The sequence below is a fragment of the Mytilus galloprovincialis genome, chromosome 8 (assembly GCF_965363235.1).
Source record: "Mytilus galloprovincialis chromosome 8, xbMytGall1.hap1.1, whole genome shotgun sequence".
NCBI lineage: Eukaryota > Metazoa > Mollusca > Bivalvia > Mytilida > Mytilidae > Mytilus > Mytilus galloprovincialis.
The window spans coordinates 55,504,520-55,523,782 of NC_134845.1; the positions used below are offsets into that span (position 1 = coordinate 55,504,520).

The following is a 19,263-nucleotide window of genomic DNA, read 5'->3' on the forward strand; positions in this document are numbered from 1 at the left end:
GTCTATTGGACAGTTATACTCTTACTCGTATTATATGATACTATTCTTGTCATTCTAGAGATCTGTCTTACAACACTTTCCGCACCATTGAGACTCATGCATTTTATGGTTTAGAAAACGTTTATGAAATGTATGTATTAACATAGCCATTATTATAGTAAACGAAATTATGTTTTTGAAATGTGTATTGTTTTTAATGATTACGTTACACGAAAAGGTATTATTTATGACGGGAATATTTTATATTCTATATTATAAATCTTGTAACAGATATATGCAAAGAGACTTATGTGAACAAACTGATAAAACTAATATATTACCTCTCTAATAAATGTTTTTCAATAAAAAGAGATGTGGTATTATTGCCAATGACACAACTCTCCACAACAGATGCCACAGAAATTAGCTTACAAAAAAGGCATTCAACAATGAGTAAAGCCGATACTGCATACATGGCATAGTCAACTATAACAGACACCGAAATGACAATGTTAAACAATTCAAACGAGAAAGCTAACGGTCTAATGTATGTATCAAAAATGAACAAACAATAAACATGTAAAACATAAACAAACGGCAACATCTGAATTACAGGCTCCTGGCTTGGAACAGGCTGCACATACACACAGAATGTTGCGGTGTTTAAACAAATATTTATGAAAACACGGTGGCATTAATGTGAATAGTTCCCAGTAGCATGCCACGTATTGATTTTCTTTTAACCAGACATATCAATCACAGAAACCATTAGACATAATTATGCGAAATATTCATTATACACCGTTCAAAAATAGGTCAAATTAGTACTGTCTATACAAAATGTTCTTGCATTGTTTTTAGTTTTAATTAAACATATGTGTTATAAATACGAGTATTTACAGATAAAGGAGAATCTGGATTGTCTGCAGTGTATACGGATAAAAATTGAAGTGAATTTACAAAATAACAATCGGTCTTTTAAGAGCTGTTCATATAAAAACGAACATTTTAGATAACAGAAAAACTACCAGTGATAAAAAAAAAATCAATTCAATAATCAAAGTACATGTACATAATAGCACAACCTTAACTATTTAGAGACCTTTACCGTAACGGTTTGGAACGAATAAAAACTGAAGCATTCAAGGATTTGCCAAATTTGCACTACCTGTAAGTTCTTCATTTGAAAGCATATTTGATATTTATTAACTTATAATATTTCATTCTTATTAATTTTAAATCTTATGTTATTGACAGTTCAATTAATATGCAATGTGAACTTCGCACTGACATGAATATAAAATGTGGCTGTATATCACCGTCTGTATATTTTATTGACCGTTTTTTGATAATTTATGATACTATAATTTAAAAAGGCTTTGATAAACGTTAACAGTTGGTAATAATTTTACATCATATTTTTTTGTTTTATTTGTAAGTAAATAATGTTTGGCATTCAACAATAAATGTTTACCGTCTCAGTAATTGTTGTTTTACTGAAGATTTAGATTTACTTTTTTGTAAATAAGATTGAATCATTCTTGATTTATATTCCTTAACATTCGGAATTATAAATGATGTACATCAACTTGTTAAATAAAATCGAAACATTGAAGTTTTTAATATAGTTATTGGAGATCGATTAACAGCAACAACACGGAAAACAAACAGTGTCGTTTTTTATGAAACACCACAGCGATAATAGTTTGCATATGATATTAAGTTATATGGTCGTTTTTTAATTGATGATATATTGCTTTACATTATATGCTTTTTACATAACTTACTAATGTTATGATGTTACTAAATATCGTTTTTGTCATTGCTTAATACAGTTGTGTCCTTACTTGATGTTAGTTCATATCTTTTTGATATTACTTTTTTTTTCATTACTCAATTTGGTTTCGCCATTGTTCAATATGGTTGTGTCATTAGTCATTAATGTTTATAAAGCTTAACGTAAAATTATTGTTTCATTACATGATGTTGTTTTGTTTTTTGCAATGGCGACATGTTAATTCTGTATACATCTTATATGACTTTAACATTACATAATGATGTTTTAAAGTTTGACAATTTAACACTTCATGATGTCTTAATTCCATTTTATGTGTTATTTCCATTCATTGATGTGGCAATGCCAAACTCACTACTTGGAGAGGTGAATCCACGTGACCATGTTGGGTAAACAGAGTTCAATTCTCAAAGCGATTCCATAATATTATGTCGTTTGTTTAATGGGCTCAAGATGAGTGTCTTGTTCATTGAGTAAAAGTTAACACTTAAATTTTAATAAACTTAGCTCGGTGTTCAACTTGAAACCTAATTCTAACTCAATATAATTATGAGTATGGCTTTCAATATTAATTGAAATCAAAGGCTTACACGATGTTTAAAGCGAACAGTAACTGGAACTCTAGCCACATTAACCATACGTTAATTGGTTTTAAAAACATTTTTTTTATGTAAAGAATTGACAAGGGATCATTACCAAATAACACAACTGGATCATGTACATTACTTAAACCCATTTTCACATCAAGAGATAACAAATCGAAATTAACTTATAGCACAACCACATGGAATAATAATAAAATCTCATCAGTCAATACAAAACTATATCAAATTAAGACAAACATATAATACAAAACGTAAGTAATGATTATTTAATATTGAATTTTATGAAAAGCGCATGAAATCTGGTAATGTCAGAAAACCATGTAAGACACCTGTGGCTTTACGTATAATTCGCTTTCCTAAATTTGATGTTTTTTTATAAGAATTACTCGTATTACCAGTTTTGCCAGTACTTGTTATCCCATAGTATATATGTTTTGAAAGGTTTACTAAAAAACGACATAGATTTATAAAAACGACCATTGACTCAAAATTTATACTATTTTCACAAGTAAACAACATATTAAGAATTGAGACTGAATCGCTATTTAGTCGCTTATATTGTTAGAGTCATAATTATTTACGTAACTATGCTCTTTCTATTTTCGACTTTGTCTGGACGTATTTCTTTTCAAAATAGTAACTATTGATTGAGTATATTTGTTTTTGTGTATTCAATAATATCATTATACAATATTTTTAGATACCTACAAATTAATGGTATATCACAGATTGACAGGAATGCCTTCGCAAATCTTTCGAAGTTATCAACTATGTAAGCATATTTATGCGTATGAATACATATTAATATTGTAAAGATCTGAACAATCCAGCACATATTTGTTACACAAATTGTGTTTACAAGTATTTGTACATTCTACCCGTTCATATACATCAATTATTTCAACTCACCTGTTTAAACATTCAAAAGGGAAAAAAATGACCAAAAATATCCGTGGGATTTCAAAGTTCTTTTATACATGGCAAAATTACAATTAAGGTAAAATTGGGAATGGAAATGGGGAATTATGAATGTGTCATCGATGCAAAAACCCAACCAAAGAGCAGAAAACAGCCGAAGACAACCGATGGTTCTTCAACAACGCCTCTTCGATTAGAATGGTGAAATTTTTTTTCATTGTTTTCGAGTATTTGTCCACGAACCTAACTCAGTTCAATATATCTGAACAAACAGATTTCCTAGCACATCTACTATCTACTGAATCTGATCTGTTATTTCACCATTGTTGTCCTATTCCCGACAAAGAACTGTTTTTCTAAGTGTCGACTTTATTGTATGCATACAACATGACGCACCCGGTCTCGTTATTTTGTAGGTTCATGCGATTCTCTGGATTTTCTTGTCTACCTTAATATTTTTCATCCGTAGCAGTTGAATAAATAGGTCAACTACTGTTGCGGTATTTGGAATACATCTCTCAAGTTAAATGTATATATGGCTGTTGAAAACTGCCGATCCTAATCAAATTAATTTGAAGTCAAACGCATCATACGTTTAGCGTATATACATTGGATTTATAACTTACAGTATTAAAACAAAGTGAAACGTATTTGATTACTTTGCAACCGACGTCTACAATATTCTAGCATATACTCAAAAAAAGTCCAAATGGTATAACGGATGTAGCTGTTTTTGATCCTTGTTTAGCATACAAATAATGTGTTCTCTTTACAGAGATCTGCATTATAACAGTATCGGTACTATATCAGTAGACACTTTTGTGGGACTGGAAAGCCTTTCCAAGATGTATGTTATCGCTTAAAGTATAATGTATTTGAAGTATATAGCAAGCATTAATTTATTCAACATTTTCAGTAATTAGTTCAGTTTTTATTTTTTCTTATTCTTATAGAATTATTATTGATACAATAAATAATACTAGAACACACCTGCGATATCGCGGGCATTCAGAGCGTAGTTTAAAGTATGTAAAGTATTGTTGGAAGAATTTTGTAAAATATTGAATGACTGGAGAATTTCAGCAAAAGTATCATAAGCCATAGGTTATTTGGGCCAGGAAAATGTTTTTTTTTTATCCCTCCTCCTTTATTTCCAAAGTTCCCAATTTTTTAGTTTTCTGTCAATTTCAATATGAACATACCTTTAGTATGTTATGAATATTTAAGTAAGGAACCTGTAACTCAGTGGTTGTCGTTTGTTTATGTGTTACATATTTGGTTTTCGTTCATTTTTTAGTACATAAATAAGGCCGCTCGTTTTCTCGTTTAAATTGTTTTACATCGTCATTTCGGGGCCTTTTAAAGCTGGGTATGCGGTATGGGCTTTGCTCGTTGTTCAAGGCCGTACTTTGACCTATAGTTGTTAATTTCTGTGTCGGTTCACTTGTGGAGAGTTGTCTCAACATGGCAATCATACCACATCTTTTTTATTGTTATCAATGAATGACTGGAGAATTTCAGAAAAAGGTATCAAAAGTTCACATGAATAATTTTAGCGGTCATCTGTATATTATGAACATTCATTACTAAATAAATAAAGCATAATTACTTTCAAATAATTCTAAGTTTACTAATCGATCCATGGTGGTAATTGATATAGTATACAGACCCTCTATCTAATAAACTCTGTGACTGCCGTGGATAGTAAACTTGAAAATGATAGCAGATAGAATTAAAATACACTTTATTCGTAGTATATGTATGTTCAAAGTATACAGAAAAACGCAAACCGGAAGTCTAATCTGACTTGAAATTTCGTCCAATGACGGGACAATATCCGGATGCCTTTTTTCTCGATTTCCTCTCAAAATAACTCAATCTGAATAATCATATGAATGGATGACAAATGCGACTATGCACTGTACCTATAGAACACAGAGGAGAGTTGATAAATTTATTGTGGAAAGAAGAGAAGCGACACACAAAATGAGGTCTTCTCGTTTAATAGTATAGATGTATTAAAAAACATTAGGAACATATGAAAGAAACATAGAGGGAAAAACAAGACGTGTACATAAAGGGATCAAGCACAAACAAACCTGCATTTGAAATCACTTCATGGTTAACCAATAAAAAAAAATCCTATCAGAAAAAAACCTTGATTAAAGAACGAATTATATTTTTTTATGTAATGCATAACATCCTCAAAAGGAGACGTCCCATTATCATTCAAATGTTGAAATGTCACCTGTACTTGACAAAAACGCACTTACTCAAAACTAATTACAACTGTATTTTTCCCTTATGGAAACCACGTAGACTGTTATACACCAGTGGGGTGAAGCAAATTGAAAGTGGAGCATTCAAAGACCTGCCGGGCTTGTTAGAATTGTAAGATATGCAACAGCTAGAAACATTGTCATACAACATAATTTGATTATAAACCTGCGTTAATATGTTTGATTGTATGCGAATTGGTAAGCACTGGTACACGAAGCTCAATAGGAGAAATATTAATATTGTAAAACATCCTTAGAAAGAAATTCGTTATGTGTCTGTAATTAAGTTGTTCAAGTATTTACTGGAAGTATTAGTTTTTGTTTCACGTTTTGAAACGGAGACTTCTAACGTACCTATATTATTATATAATCATGTACGTTAATGACATTACATCCGTTGAATACAGAAAGTACAATGTATACTCCTTAACAGTTTTGAAATTAGTATTTTGTTAAATTGAAGTATTATGTGTGTTTTCTATGTGCGTTTAAACTTACACTTAAGTGTTTGCCATTTTTTACAATAATTTTTGTACTTTACCGAATCGCTTGCACCTTTGGTATGTTTTGAATGATATTTTGTGTTTTACAATGATTCTACATTTTATCATATTTCATCGATGAAGAAAGTGCATGTATTAAGGTTCTTGTGGTCCCATAACATGTCAATTTTCAATACTGACACCAACAATACAATAAATAAGCATCAACTGATATATGCATGGTCAACAATTATTATTGTCTGTAAAAATTTTAAGATATGCATTTTATTAAAATCTATTATTCAGAAAACTCTATTCAAATGGTATTACGGATATTGGTGCAAATGCTTTCCAAAATCTTTCCAGCTTAAGAGACATGTAAGCAATTACAATAATCATGCCGAGTGTTCTTTAGTTTGCTTTCTTTCCTACCAGTATACGTAGTATATTTCAGTTACAAAAAGTATTATAACATCGTTGCAAATGAACAGACCGTTAATGTTGAGAGCAAATAAAATACAACACTATAGCAAGAGCAGCTAGTATTTTCAAAAATGATCACGAACCTACATGTAGGCATTGGAAGCTTTAATCATATAAATTGGTCTTATTACAAAAAATGTATGTATTAAGGTGGTACCCAACACTTTCACTAAAATTAATTTGGCTCGTTTAAATTTCATAAAGTTTTGACAAAGTATATACTTTATCCCTTTGACAAAAATATAAAAATTTCAGATAATTTGAACCAACCGTTTTTTCAGAAAAATTACACTGGTAATATAGCAGTTTGACAAAGACTACTTTTGATCATTTAGAAGCTTAATATTCCCTTAACAACATAACGTAATCAAAACGTTTAGCTGATTGTACAGAGTAGTGTTAGGTACCACCTTGAACTACTTATTATAAGAAAATGAATAAAATTGGTGTATTTACTGCTTTCTGATTGGTTAAAAGTATCCCTTTTATTTTCAATGTTGTCAAGTTTTATTGCGACATGCCCACTCTGACGTTGTGTATTCATACGCGAACATGTGCGTACGTTGTAATTGTTACATTTTTTTTAAATTGAATAATATATAACGTTCTTTGAGCCTTATGTTTGATAGAAATTAATTGATAATGAATAGCAATAATTTATTTTGAATTTATTGAACCATAAAATCGTTTAATGACTCTTCACATTTTACATAATCCGCTTCTCGGATTATTCAATGTGATGAGTCAAAAATTAATTTCATGGTTTCATAGACTCAAAATAAATAATAGCCATTCATTAAATGTATGCTAATTGAATGAACGATGACAGAATGATGTCTAGCCGCAAAATGTTCCTGTTTTCCATTTTGGTAAAACATTGCAAAATGCGTTATCTAGTCTAGTGAGGTATTTCGTCTTATCCATGTTATTTTCCAAAGACAAACTATGCGAAATTTTTTCTTTGCATTACTTAGTAGTCAAACGTTTTGACAAAAAATACCGAACACGTATGAAAATTGGCAAAACTAAAAGCTGAAACACATCAAACGTATGGATGTTTACCTTTAATACATTGATACGATGAAATGTAAACGTTAATTAAGTTTTGCAATATCATTACAACAATATACATTTGGTAATGAACATTACGACACTTATATTTATTGTTGCTTGTAGGGATTTGAATAGAAATTTTATATCAGTTATAAGAAATACAACATTCGCCGGTTTACCGAATCTGTTATCGTTGTAAGTACAACTAACAAGTCATTATTTATAGATGGTAATTTTATGTTATAATCAAAACAATGTGGTCAGTTGCATTGTTTGTCTATGACAAACACAAATCTGTAATTCAATCTAAGTTTTCGGGACCTGGTGATATACTTAAATGTTGTATGTCATTTCAGTAACTGCTAATAGTTTTTTTTTTTTTATTTATGTGTCATTGTCATTCTGATTAGTTTCTTTAACCTATTCTGACATCGTACTCGGACTTATTAAAACTTAATTTTACGGTACGTAATGCTGTTTAATTTTATTATTTGAGATTTTTTGGATGAATTGGAGAAGTATCGATATCTTACAAAACATGTTTAACGCCTATGTATGTTTGCGCTTGTCCCGAGTCAGGAGCGTCTGGCCTTTGAAAATCTTAATCTCTGATTTTGTTTTGATTTTAGTTTATTTATAGTTTGATGTCCATTTTTAACTGATCTATTACACAGTCTTGTTTAAAGGACAGCCGTTGGTGGGCTTTAGCTGTTTTCTTCTGTGGCCTGGTTCTTCTTCTGTTTGACACATTCCCCATTTCCATTTTCGTCCTCAATTTTATTTAATTATTTACTGTTTACGAAATGTTTTCGCTTTGCCTTTTGTTGTCATGTCGAAGGTGGTTTGATTGTTCGTTCCATAAATTTAATTCATTCAGATAAATAAGAAAACAACGTTTTACATTTTCTTATATCTTTCTTCTGCCGAAAATTAATCGGTCGTAAAAATTAGTATTTGAACAGTTACTGGATAGTTATCAGATATTACACAACACACATATTTGACAAGGCGTTACGCATAGAGAAATTCTAAACCCACAAAAATCTTAATATTAAAAAGACATTCCTCACTATATAGAATGAAATATACAAATTGAAAATAATTTAGCGAAAGTTAACATGTATAATTAGGACATAACAAAACTAGAAACAAATATTGTGCAACTCAATAAAACATGATAGATGCAAACTGTAGATGGTAACGAATTGATATTGATAAGATGAATAAAATAGCAAAGACATAAAAAAAATATCAGCAAATACAATGAAAAATTTTCAACGTCAATTTCATTAATTATATACTCCTTGTTATCATTCATTTGTCGTGTTTGTACATGTATTGCCAAAATCTTATCTATACCCATTGTGTTAATATTTGTCATATTCATATCTAATTGTATTTATAGATTATAGCGTGTTTTTTTATTCTTTCAGAGACATAGGATATAATAATGTATCAGTAATAGAACCAAATGCATTTTTCAATTTAACAAATTTAGTTAGTCTGTAAGTTTAGAAGCACTTTATATCTAGTTAATATTGTATACTTGCAATACTTACAACATCAATCAAACAGGTAAAGATATGGTGAATACCACTCTCCGATAATCATAATTAAAAATATTATCCTGTATGCACTGAAGTGATTTGGAAAAATTCGCTAACAAAACAAAATTAGTCTATACATAGCATAAATAATATAAAATGTTCTGTGTTATTCACTACAAAGCTGAGTTGAAAGTCGGTTATTACTAAAAACGGGACTTTAAGATAAAATGATTAGTGAAGTTATTATATTCCGGTGCTCTTTTATGGCTTCATTAAGGGCTGGTTAAACAATTCTTGTCTAAAAATCTTTCGGAAATGAGCTCGAGACACAATTTTATCGAAAACAGTCAGCTACGTACTAATTGCTTTTTACCTCCAGAGAGCAACACGCAAAATCCTAGAGACCGGACGCATTTTTATCGTATATAGTAGCAAATCCTTGCAAATGGGTTGAGACTATGAGGGACTGATTGATTATTTGATTGATTTATTGGTGTTTGTTTGCCACTTTTAACACTATTTCCTAACTACATGTACGCGAATTTGTGATGTGGTCTTAAAACAGAATACGTTATTTTAAATAATTACAGGAAATTACCACACAATGCAATTATTGATGTGAAAAGGATCTATTTCAATGGTTTAGTCAGTATACAGGAAATGTGAGTTCACTACATAAATAATGCATATATTTGTTAATTGTTTTTACAATCTATAAAGCGTACAGTAATATTAATAATTGAATAAAATGAAGTGTGCAATAAAAAAATGAAAAAAGGATAACGTGTAATTGTGACCCCCCCCCCCAAAAAAAAAAACACAGCAAGAAATTTTCATAGTGTTTATGAATAGACTGATGTCTATCATCTAGGTCTTACCACCAACTCATAGTGCGTCACGTCAAGATGTGTACAAACAGGTCGATACAAATATTGAATTTGTAAGAATCGTACCCTGCATTACATTGCCTTAAAATATATACGGGTCATGAACATTTATCCTGGAGTTTTGAAGCACCATTTTATTGTTTTATTCGCTATGTATATAGAGTTATGTGAATATACGAGGCTACATTGTTACTAACACTTTGTACTTGTTTGGCTTTCTGACTATTTTGATATGAGCGTCACTGGTGAGTCCTGTGTAGACGATCGCGAAACGCGCGTCTATATGCCTGGTACCTTTGATAACCAATTAAATGAGAACAAAGGGATGACATTTTTTTTGGTAATTCTTAGTTATTACCTTAGACATGTTAGATGCAATAAAATGTTGGGTCAAATGTTCGCTGTAGTACTAAAAAGTATAAAACTTAACTCATCCTTTGTATTTATTTGTTTGAAACAAAGATAATTCTGCATCATTTTATTATTAGTGTCAATTCTATAAATACTAATAGTGGAAATGTAATGGTGGTGTTTCTCCGTAATGTCAAACATGAGATAGAAGTGTGCTAATGACATTTAAATGTAGCCTTTCAGAGTGAAATGTTTATAGATATAGGAAGATGTGGTGTGAGTGCCAATGAGACAACTCTCTATCCAAATAAAAATTAATAAAAGTAAACCATTATAGGTCAATGTACGGCCTTCAACACGGAGCCTTGGCTCACACTGAACAACAAGCTATAAAGGGTCCTAAAATACTAGTGTAAAACCATTCAAACGGGAAAACCAACGGTTTAATCTATATAAAAAAAAGAGAAACGAGAAACACGTATAAATTAAATAAACAAACGACAACTATTGTACATCAGATTCATGTGCAAACATTTGCAGCGGGATTAAACGTTTTAATGGTACCAAACCTTCTCCCTTTTTCTGAAACAATATCATAACATCACAACATAGAAAAACAAACGATAAAATATCAATTGGCAGACTTAATTCAATCAAAAAACGTAAATTAACACACTATGAACGAATAAATTTGATCTGCGATATCTGAATGCAAATGCACAGGTAATAAAATAGTAGGGACAAACATTCAAGGCCAAAAAGCAAACAAACAAGTCCAAACAAAGCCATGGCAAGACACCACTTGAATGTATTACTTTTATTTTCCATTAAAAATGTCATTTCATTTTAAGCTGAAAATATATCACACATATCAGTGTAAAAAAAATCATGTAATGCCTGATAATGGTATAGTAAGTATACAACAGGTGACAGTTTAAACAGTGTGATTCAAGTATACACATACATATAATGAGGAAATGTACAATCAACATCTCCTTACTGTTTCTATAATACTATAAGTGTTATTCTTTTAACAAAAATAATGTGTTAAGTTATATCAAAATATATGTCTCCCAAAATACATGTTTACAGTAAAATGTACTTGTATATGCAGATTGATGGCTGGTAATAAATTAACATCTGTGGAAGAAGGTGCATTTCAGGATATGAAAAACTTAACTATCCTGTAAGTCTAAATATTGATAATTGATAATGTATAACTTGTATTATGTGTATGGAGAGACTATTTGAAAACACAACGACAACAGGCATTTATATACACTAAAGCAACATCAGTTTACCACATATTCACAGTTCAACGCAACACCAGTCATGCATAAGAAGCTAGAGTGTGTTTTTTTTAAAAACTATTTTCAAATTCAAATTAACCATACATGCAATCAATATTTATTTCGCAAATACATGTATTGATAACTATGGTTGATATCAAATGACAAGATCCTTCCCTCTTAAAGAAACATAAATCCTCCCGACATTATCGGTGGCTGAATTAATTGATTTAGACCAATAGCTTCACTTTTGTCATACCAGACGGTCGAACTCATCGATAAACCTGTCCTATGACAAAACATTTTGTGTACACTAAAAAAATTAAATAAAACATATTGTAAAAACATCAGTTCGCATAGCACGTACGACAAACGCAACAACATCTTATTTATAAAATCCGGATGATTCGCATAGAAGGAACTTGTAAATGATTGAGAATGGAATATTCTCTATTGACAGCACTCTAGATGTATACTGTGACTGCAACATACAACCGTTCTGGAATTGGCTAAACTTGGCCAGAATGTATGAGTTAACAGTAAAATGTATTGATCTAGATGATGCCTTTCTGACAACATTGCCTTCCTGTTTTTTCGATAAATGCAATGGTAAATCATGCATATTTTTAAGTATTTGTTTTAATAAAATGATTGTATAATTATCATCAAGATATTGTATGTATCGACACATTTTCCAGTAAAATGTCAATAATGATTGCGTGTACGACTACAGTATTAACTGAATGAATAATACACAAGGCTAAGTAACAGATGTCAATGTTAATAGTAAACTTGTTTATAAACGAACATTACACTACCATACTCAGACACATTGTCTCTTGAATTATTTGTATACGTATGACATATATGGATGAGATGCAATTTTCTGGTGCAAGATACTATTTTAGTAACAATTTAGTTCGGTAAACACACATCTTTTTTATTAACTATATTAACATAACAAACACGTATGACACATCTACTTTCGTTAGTTACATCTGCATGTACACATTATAAAGGCATATGCAAAGTTGGTATGGAAAAGATAGTGACGCTTACAATACATTAAAAATGTACATATATACATGTACATGTAATGATATAGCACAAACAACATTTTCCACAAGGATCAAAAAAGTAAAAAAAAAAACCCATATTTTAACAATACGCATTATGCGATTTGTTAAAATATATTTCTTCACTTTTTTTGTCCTTTGGAAAATGTTGTTTGTCCTGTATTTCTGCAATGAAATTTGTTTATCATGCACACGTATAAAAATTGCGGTTTTTATCAAAAGCAATCATAGGTTTGAACATAGGCCAAGAGCATCACTGAAGAGACATGTATTGTCGAAATGCGCATCTGGTGCAGAAAAATTGGTACCGTTAATATTATTGTTATTACAAATTCGACTTGCATGTAATGATATATACAGCTGTAGAAAATTAAAATACATTAACATTACACTATTGTTCAGGACCTCAATGTTCAAAGATTGTATGCAACCAGAACATGTGTTATTACAACTATACAGGAGAAGTCATATGCCAGAACGAACAAGACATCAAGTGCACTGGTAAATATATCGGACTGTTATTCAAATCCTTTATTATTACAAGTTGTTGTGTATCCATGGACAATTATAGTTTTAAAGAATTATGTCAGAATTCAATATATCAAACTCGTAAAACCAACTTTAAAACTATACAAATGTGTCCGATAGTGGTGTGATATAATGTTGTTAATCAAATGTTTTATTTTATTCTAAACAACATGAACAATAAGTAAAACCAATGATAAACATTTAAGAAAAATATTAATTTGGGAATAACAATTTTGTTATATTTCATTTAACATTTATTGTGACTATGTATTTTATATGTTTGATGTTTGGTGTGTGCTTTATGTCGTAGCTTTATGTTTCATCACCTCATGCATTGATGTAGTAGTATAGCTTGTTTATGCTAGATTAAGCTGCGTTCATATGATAAAAGCATATTGTCTGGTATAAGTTGTATTATTATATGTAATGTTTTGTTTATTTAATCAAGCTGCTGTTTTCGGATGATATACTTAAAAATGCATGTTATATTACTTTATAGATAAACTAAGTACAACACTATATAACTAAAATATGCAATAATGAAAGCAAACGATAAATTGATACTTACAATTTACATTTTTTTTTCATAATCTATTATCTGTTTGAATTTATTACTACATTTGTCATGTAATTATTGATCTTTCGAAATTAGGAAGGATGTAGTTTAGATATTTACATACTGCCAAATCCATTAAATATGATAAATGTTAAAGTTTTGTGTTCATGTGCTCTTAATCACCAATGATTTCTCATTGAAATTACTTTGTTCACATTCATAATAAAAAAAAACATTTAGTTATCACTAAGGTATGTAATTAAAGTTTAATTAGAGCAGAATTCGATTTGTTAAATATTATAATTTTAATGATTGTTTTCATATCTTTTTATCTTTTCAGTTCATCATGCCATTGTTGGTTGTATGTTAACGATGCATATGAACATTAGTAATTTGTTTTATGATTCCTGCGATATTTTTCATTAATATAGTTTTTTTTATTTTACAAAATCGATAACATATAACAAACCTATACAAACTTTTAGCTATGTAAGTGATTTCTTAAAGAATAAAACTCTTGATAACGTAATATTTTGTGTTATTTATAACACGTATATGCTTGACAAGAAAAAATAATAGGCAAAAGTAGAATAGCAATAATACCAACAAACTCCGACGACATTTTTGAACAGGAAGTCCATAACCAAATGGCAAAATAAAACACTTCAAACGAATGTATAACAACTGTCATACTGCTAACGTGTGCAATTCAGTCCAGATAAAATCATGTCATATAAACTGATGAAAATATTGGATCGAGAACAAAACAACATGAATATGAATCCTCTAGTTATCGTAGGGACAGACAAAGACTCATAATACACTTAAAAACCCCGAAGTTAATAATCTACTCCCCTCGTGATTACAGTCTGAAAATTAAAAAAATAAATGTAGCAGAAAGATAAATTATGAAAACAACTTCAAATGATTTAAAATTATTATTCCACATTTTGTAGTTGCAACATGCATTTGTTTTTTATTCGTTATACTACCTTGCTACACTATCATTGCTACTTCTTCATATTACAGTTTTATGAGTAATGTATGTTTATATTAATTTTGAACACATATGTTGTAGGTGCTGGTTATTGTTTTTGGGATATGCACATACTTTGATGTATTTGATACATTTGGTAAGTACCGATATGAAACAATCAAATCGTCAGATGAATATATAATGTCTTACAAAAAACTCATACGTTTTTAAACTTTGTTTTTGCGAAAATATTCACTCGAACTAGGCAAACACTTATAAATGCATAGCGTTAATACACTCCTTTCAGCTAATGACTTAAACATTTAAGGTAGGTATAATTTGAACATGAAAAAATGTATATAATGAAACTGAAATTTGAAATACCATTATGATATAAATGAAGATGCAAATGTGTAAATCATGTAATACTATTTAAAAGTAAAATAACAAAAATACTGAAATCCGAGGAAAATTCAAAACGGAAAGTTCCCAACCGAACGGTAAGATCAAACAAAAAACACATCAAACGAATGAATAAAAGCCGTCTTCTTTTGACTTGGTACAGGAATTCTCAAATGTAGGACATAGTGGATTTAACCGGTTTTTATAGTGCTAAACCTCTCACGTGTTCGACAGTCGCATCAAATTCAACTATATTGACAAAGATGCGTAAACAAAATGTACAACAACAACACGAAGCCGATAAAACATTTGGGTGATTTCAGGTACTTTGGAAGGGTAAGCAGATCATACATGTAGCACCTTTTGTGTTGTTCGAGCTATTACAAAGTCGATGAATAGTCTAACTGTTTATGCTTACCGCGATGAACAATGCTTGGCCAAGTTAGATAATAATAGACAGATAATCCTTCTGAAAATGTATACCCTATTTTATAATGAATTTTTTTCGCACTATTTTTTGAAGTCATTTGTAGTATTTTTTTCTTACTATATTGTTATTTAGCTATAGATAAGAAAACTTCTAAAAATCCTAATACAATTATTATATGTATTCATTATCTGTGCAATGTCATTTTATTTAAAACCAAATACAAAATACATCTATCTAATACAAAAACAACCGAGAAAATTAAAACGACTACAGCTAATTATGTGAATAGTCATCTTGAGACGAGCTCACTATGAGTTTGGATACAGATTCATTTGTAATCAATAGCTACCTGGTAGAAAATAAAAGTAGTCTATTTGAAAGGTTCTAGCTGTTTGCATGCCTTTCAGTGGCGTTATTCATTGCAATGTTAATATATCTCATAATCATCTAATTCGTATAATTACTGAATATATTCAACAGGTTTTAATTGTTTACTTATGTGTAGGATTTATTTTGTTCTAACTATATTCTACTTTCCAGTTTGTTCTTGTTTATCGGTCTTAAATTGTGGTGTTACATCACGCAAAGTCAATCAGTGAATTCCGGTCAAACCCTTCCTATGAGTCATCTAAAACTATAAGGTGACAGGTATATTTAAAATATATTCTTTTGCATTCTGTTGAAGGCCTCGGTAAATCTTTGATATGATGAACAACACAAAAACCGATGTTCCTTTGCTTTTTGTGTTTTGTTTTACTGTATATGTACTGATTTTGTGTGATGGATTGATGCTATAGTGCATTGTTCTTTATTATTAGAATGGCGACTTATATTGTTAACAGAGAGATGATAAAGAGGAAAAAAGAGACAAACATAGACAACAAAACAACTTCTTAAAGATGGTGGTTACAGGTACAAAAAGACAGAAATGACTTATGAGTGTAATTGCAAATATGTTATAAAAGGTGACTGAAATTCCCATGTAAGCATATCGAAATGAAATCTTCTTCATAGACAAGTATATTTTATCGAAATGCATATCACATCATTATTATACACATCATTATTATTTTTAATTGAAACACAGTCATTGGTGCTGTATGTACATCCATATATTTACAAATTTTGTTCAATACTTTTCATGCTCATTTTTGACAGAGTGTGCGTATTGTTTACGAATGTAATGTTTACGAATTGAGGCAATATTGTTAATCATTTGTTATCTAAATAATTGTGTTATAATTATTTGTTCACCGGTCAGAACTCGTTTGTAATCAATGTTTATGTGTAGCAATGATGAACTTCAAAGGTAGCCATGTACTGTTTATTTGGCAGACATATCATAACTTTGAGGACACCTCAGACCTTTTGGCCCGCCTACTAAGTTTTTCAACTGCTGATTCTAAAGTTTATCTACTAAAGTTGTAAGTGCAAACCTAGCGCGTGACATACAATCTCTCCAGGCTATCCACTAACAATAAAACTGACCCCTTCAAATGGTAAAACGTGTTAAAAGATGGCAGGCCACAAACTCTTCCTCTCAAATGTATCAAAAGGTGGCACTTTCTTAATACAAATACTGTTTTAATATTATTATTTACTGGTACGTATTAGAGGGTACAACATCCCCAGTGTTTAATTTCAGAAGTAGTTACCTTCCGAAGAGAATGTTTTGTTTTATTACAAAACATAAACATCGGTTGACAAGGGATACATTCTAATTTCCAATTAAATCTTTCATATATGTATTTTGAATTGTTGGTCTGATACCGAGTGACGTAAAACACAAGTCACAAATCACTCTGGGAAACTAAAAGTTTCACGTGTAAAATATGAATAGCAAAACACCGTTTTATTACAATTCACTGTTGTAACATGTTACACTAGGACCTTTAGCTCGAACCAACTTTTGTTGAAACGTAACCGTAGATTGGATTTAGTAATGCAACATATTTCACCAAAGTTTCTTCTATATAATGGTATACTTTAGTTTCTGGTTGTAATTGCTCATTCTGATTCTGTGTATACCTTGCTGTTCGGTGTGAGCCAAGGCTCCGTGCTGAAGGCCGTACCTTGAACTATAATGGTTTACTTTCATAAATTGTTATTTAGATGGAGAGTTGTCTCATGGCTATATCTTTCAATATCTATATATGATATTGCGTACAGTGTGGTATTTATAACTAACTCGTTATCATTCACATACATTTTGTGTTTTGTTTTATGCATTTAATGCACGAATTGCCTTTTCCCTTTATACAAATCATCTTTTGATACATGTAAAACTAATTAAATGATAGAATTCTCCTCGGATTTCAGTAATTTAGCAATTTTCCTTTTTCTTGTATTCTCATAGTTCTGGTTATTCTTTTAAATATATACACATATTTCAACAATAAACAATATTCAATTGTCTGTGCTATAAATCATGCTGTGACATGTCAATTTCAATATTATAACAACTGATTTCTTTCATTTCTTTACACCTGTTTTCTTTTTTTAGACACCAGACAATGAAGGTGTATGCATAGCTGAAGATACAATAATATTTGGATCTTATCGTATCAACTTTGGAATAGTGATTTCGTAAAACTTAGTGTTCTATTAATGGAATTTGAGTTCTGCGTATAAAAACTTGAAATGCTTCGAACAGGAAAAAGGAATAAGGAAGTTGCATGTGACTACACAAAAGGAAATGGGCAATGATAATCTTAAGAATAACACGATGTGAATTTGAAGTTGCTGTTTGTACAGGAGATTTCAGTGTATACAATTAAGAATTTATGTTGATGAGTGACAAGATTATATATGAATGCTTACATAAGTCTTTATTCATAAACTATGACGAATATGGCTATTGATAAATGTGTTCAAATGCTTGTTTTTGGCATATATAATTGTTATGGTTAAAGTTAATAATACATGTATACTTTCCGGGAGCATACTGTCGTGATAAAATTGGGTTTGAATAAAACAAAACTGTCATTGGAAAACGTATACCTTTTTAGGGAAGCACATTCATTAAACAGTTAATCATGGTCTAGATGTAGGGAAACTCATTTCTAATGTTTCTGTATCATTGTGTATTACTTACTATCTATGCTTTACATCAATTGTCCATGCTTTTGTTTCGTTGATTTCTGTCTTATCGAATGAACTACTGCTAGTTCCAGTTATCAACTATAACGATAAGAGAAGGACATTGTTTTTGTAGTCTTTGCTGGTTTTTTTTGTATCATATTTTTCTAAAAAAATAAATTTTATGTTCCTTTGATTTATCGTCTCAATCGATTGATGGGATAAGAAAGGAATCAAACGACTGGTTAATGAATTCATATCCTAAATGATATCCTGTATGAAGTTTTAAAAATGTATCTTTGTTAAGGGCATATCCAACAGTTTATTTTTGACGGTGAGAATTTTTTCCCGTAAAGATATTTCATTCTTCAATTGACAGAGAATAAAATTTTGCCAAAAAAAATATTTGTTGTCGATTTCGTTTTTGCAAAAAATACTGCTGAAAATTGGACATTTTTGCAATTTTGAAGAAACAAACGGTTTTTATTTAAAAAAAATAAATATGATTTTTTAATCAACATATACTTATATAATGGGGCTCAAATTGAA

General features: G+C 30.3%; 2 protein-coding genes across 2 annotated transcripts in view; both read left to right on the plus strand.

Moving 5' to 3' along the window:
• The window catches only part of LOC143042232 (uncharacterized), an 85,243-nt gene that overhangs the window by 47,707 nt on the left and 18,273 nt on the right, over positions 1–19,263 (plus strand). The gene's annotated exons all lie outside the window — the stretch shown is intronic.
• LOC143043394 (uncharacterized) lies at positions 1,089–18,513 on the plus strand. Its single transcript, XM_076215715.1, has 13 exons — positions 1,089–1,149; positions 3,080–3,151; positions 4,073–4,144; positions 5,617–5,688; positions 6,365–6,436; positions 7,718–7,789; positions 9,028–9,099; positions 9,732–9,803; positions 11,494–11,565; positions 12,129–12,277; positions 13,147–14,961; positions 16,455–16,548; positions 18,140–18,513. Coding segments are annotated over exons 5-11 (693 nt in total). The 5' UTR covers positions 1,089–1,149; positions 3,080–3,151; positions 4,073–4,144; positions 5,617–5,688; positions 6,365–6,434; the 3' UTR covers positions 13,401–14,961; positions 16,455–16,548; positions 18,140–18,513.

Excerpts from the sequence above, each read along its gene's own strand:
- LOC143043394 (XM_076215715.1), top strand. Across the intron at positions 11,566-12,128 it reads ATGAAAAACTTAACTATCCT|CACTCTAGATGTATACTGTG; the intron begins GTAAGTCTAAAT and ends CTCTATTGACAG. Across the intron at positions 12,278-13,146 it reads TTTTTTCGATAAATGCAATG|GACCTCAATGTTCAAAGATT; the intron begins GTAAATCATGCA and ends ACTATTGTTCAG.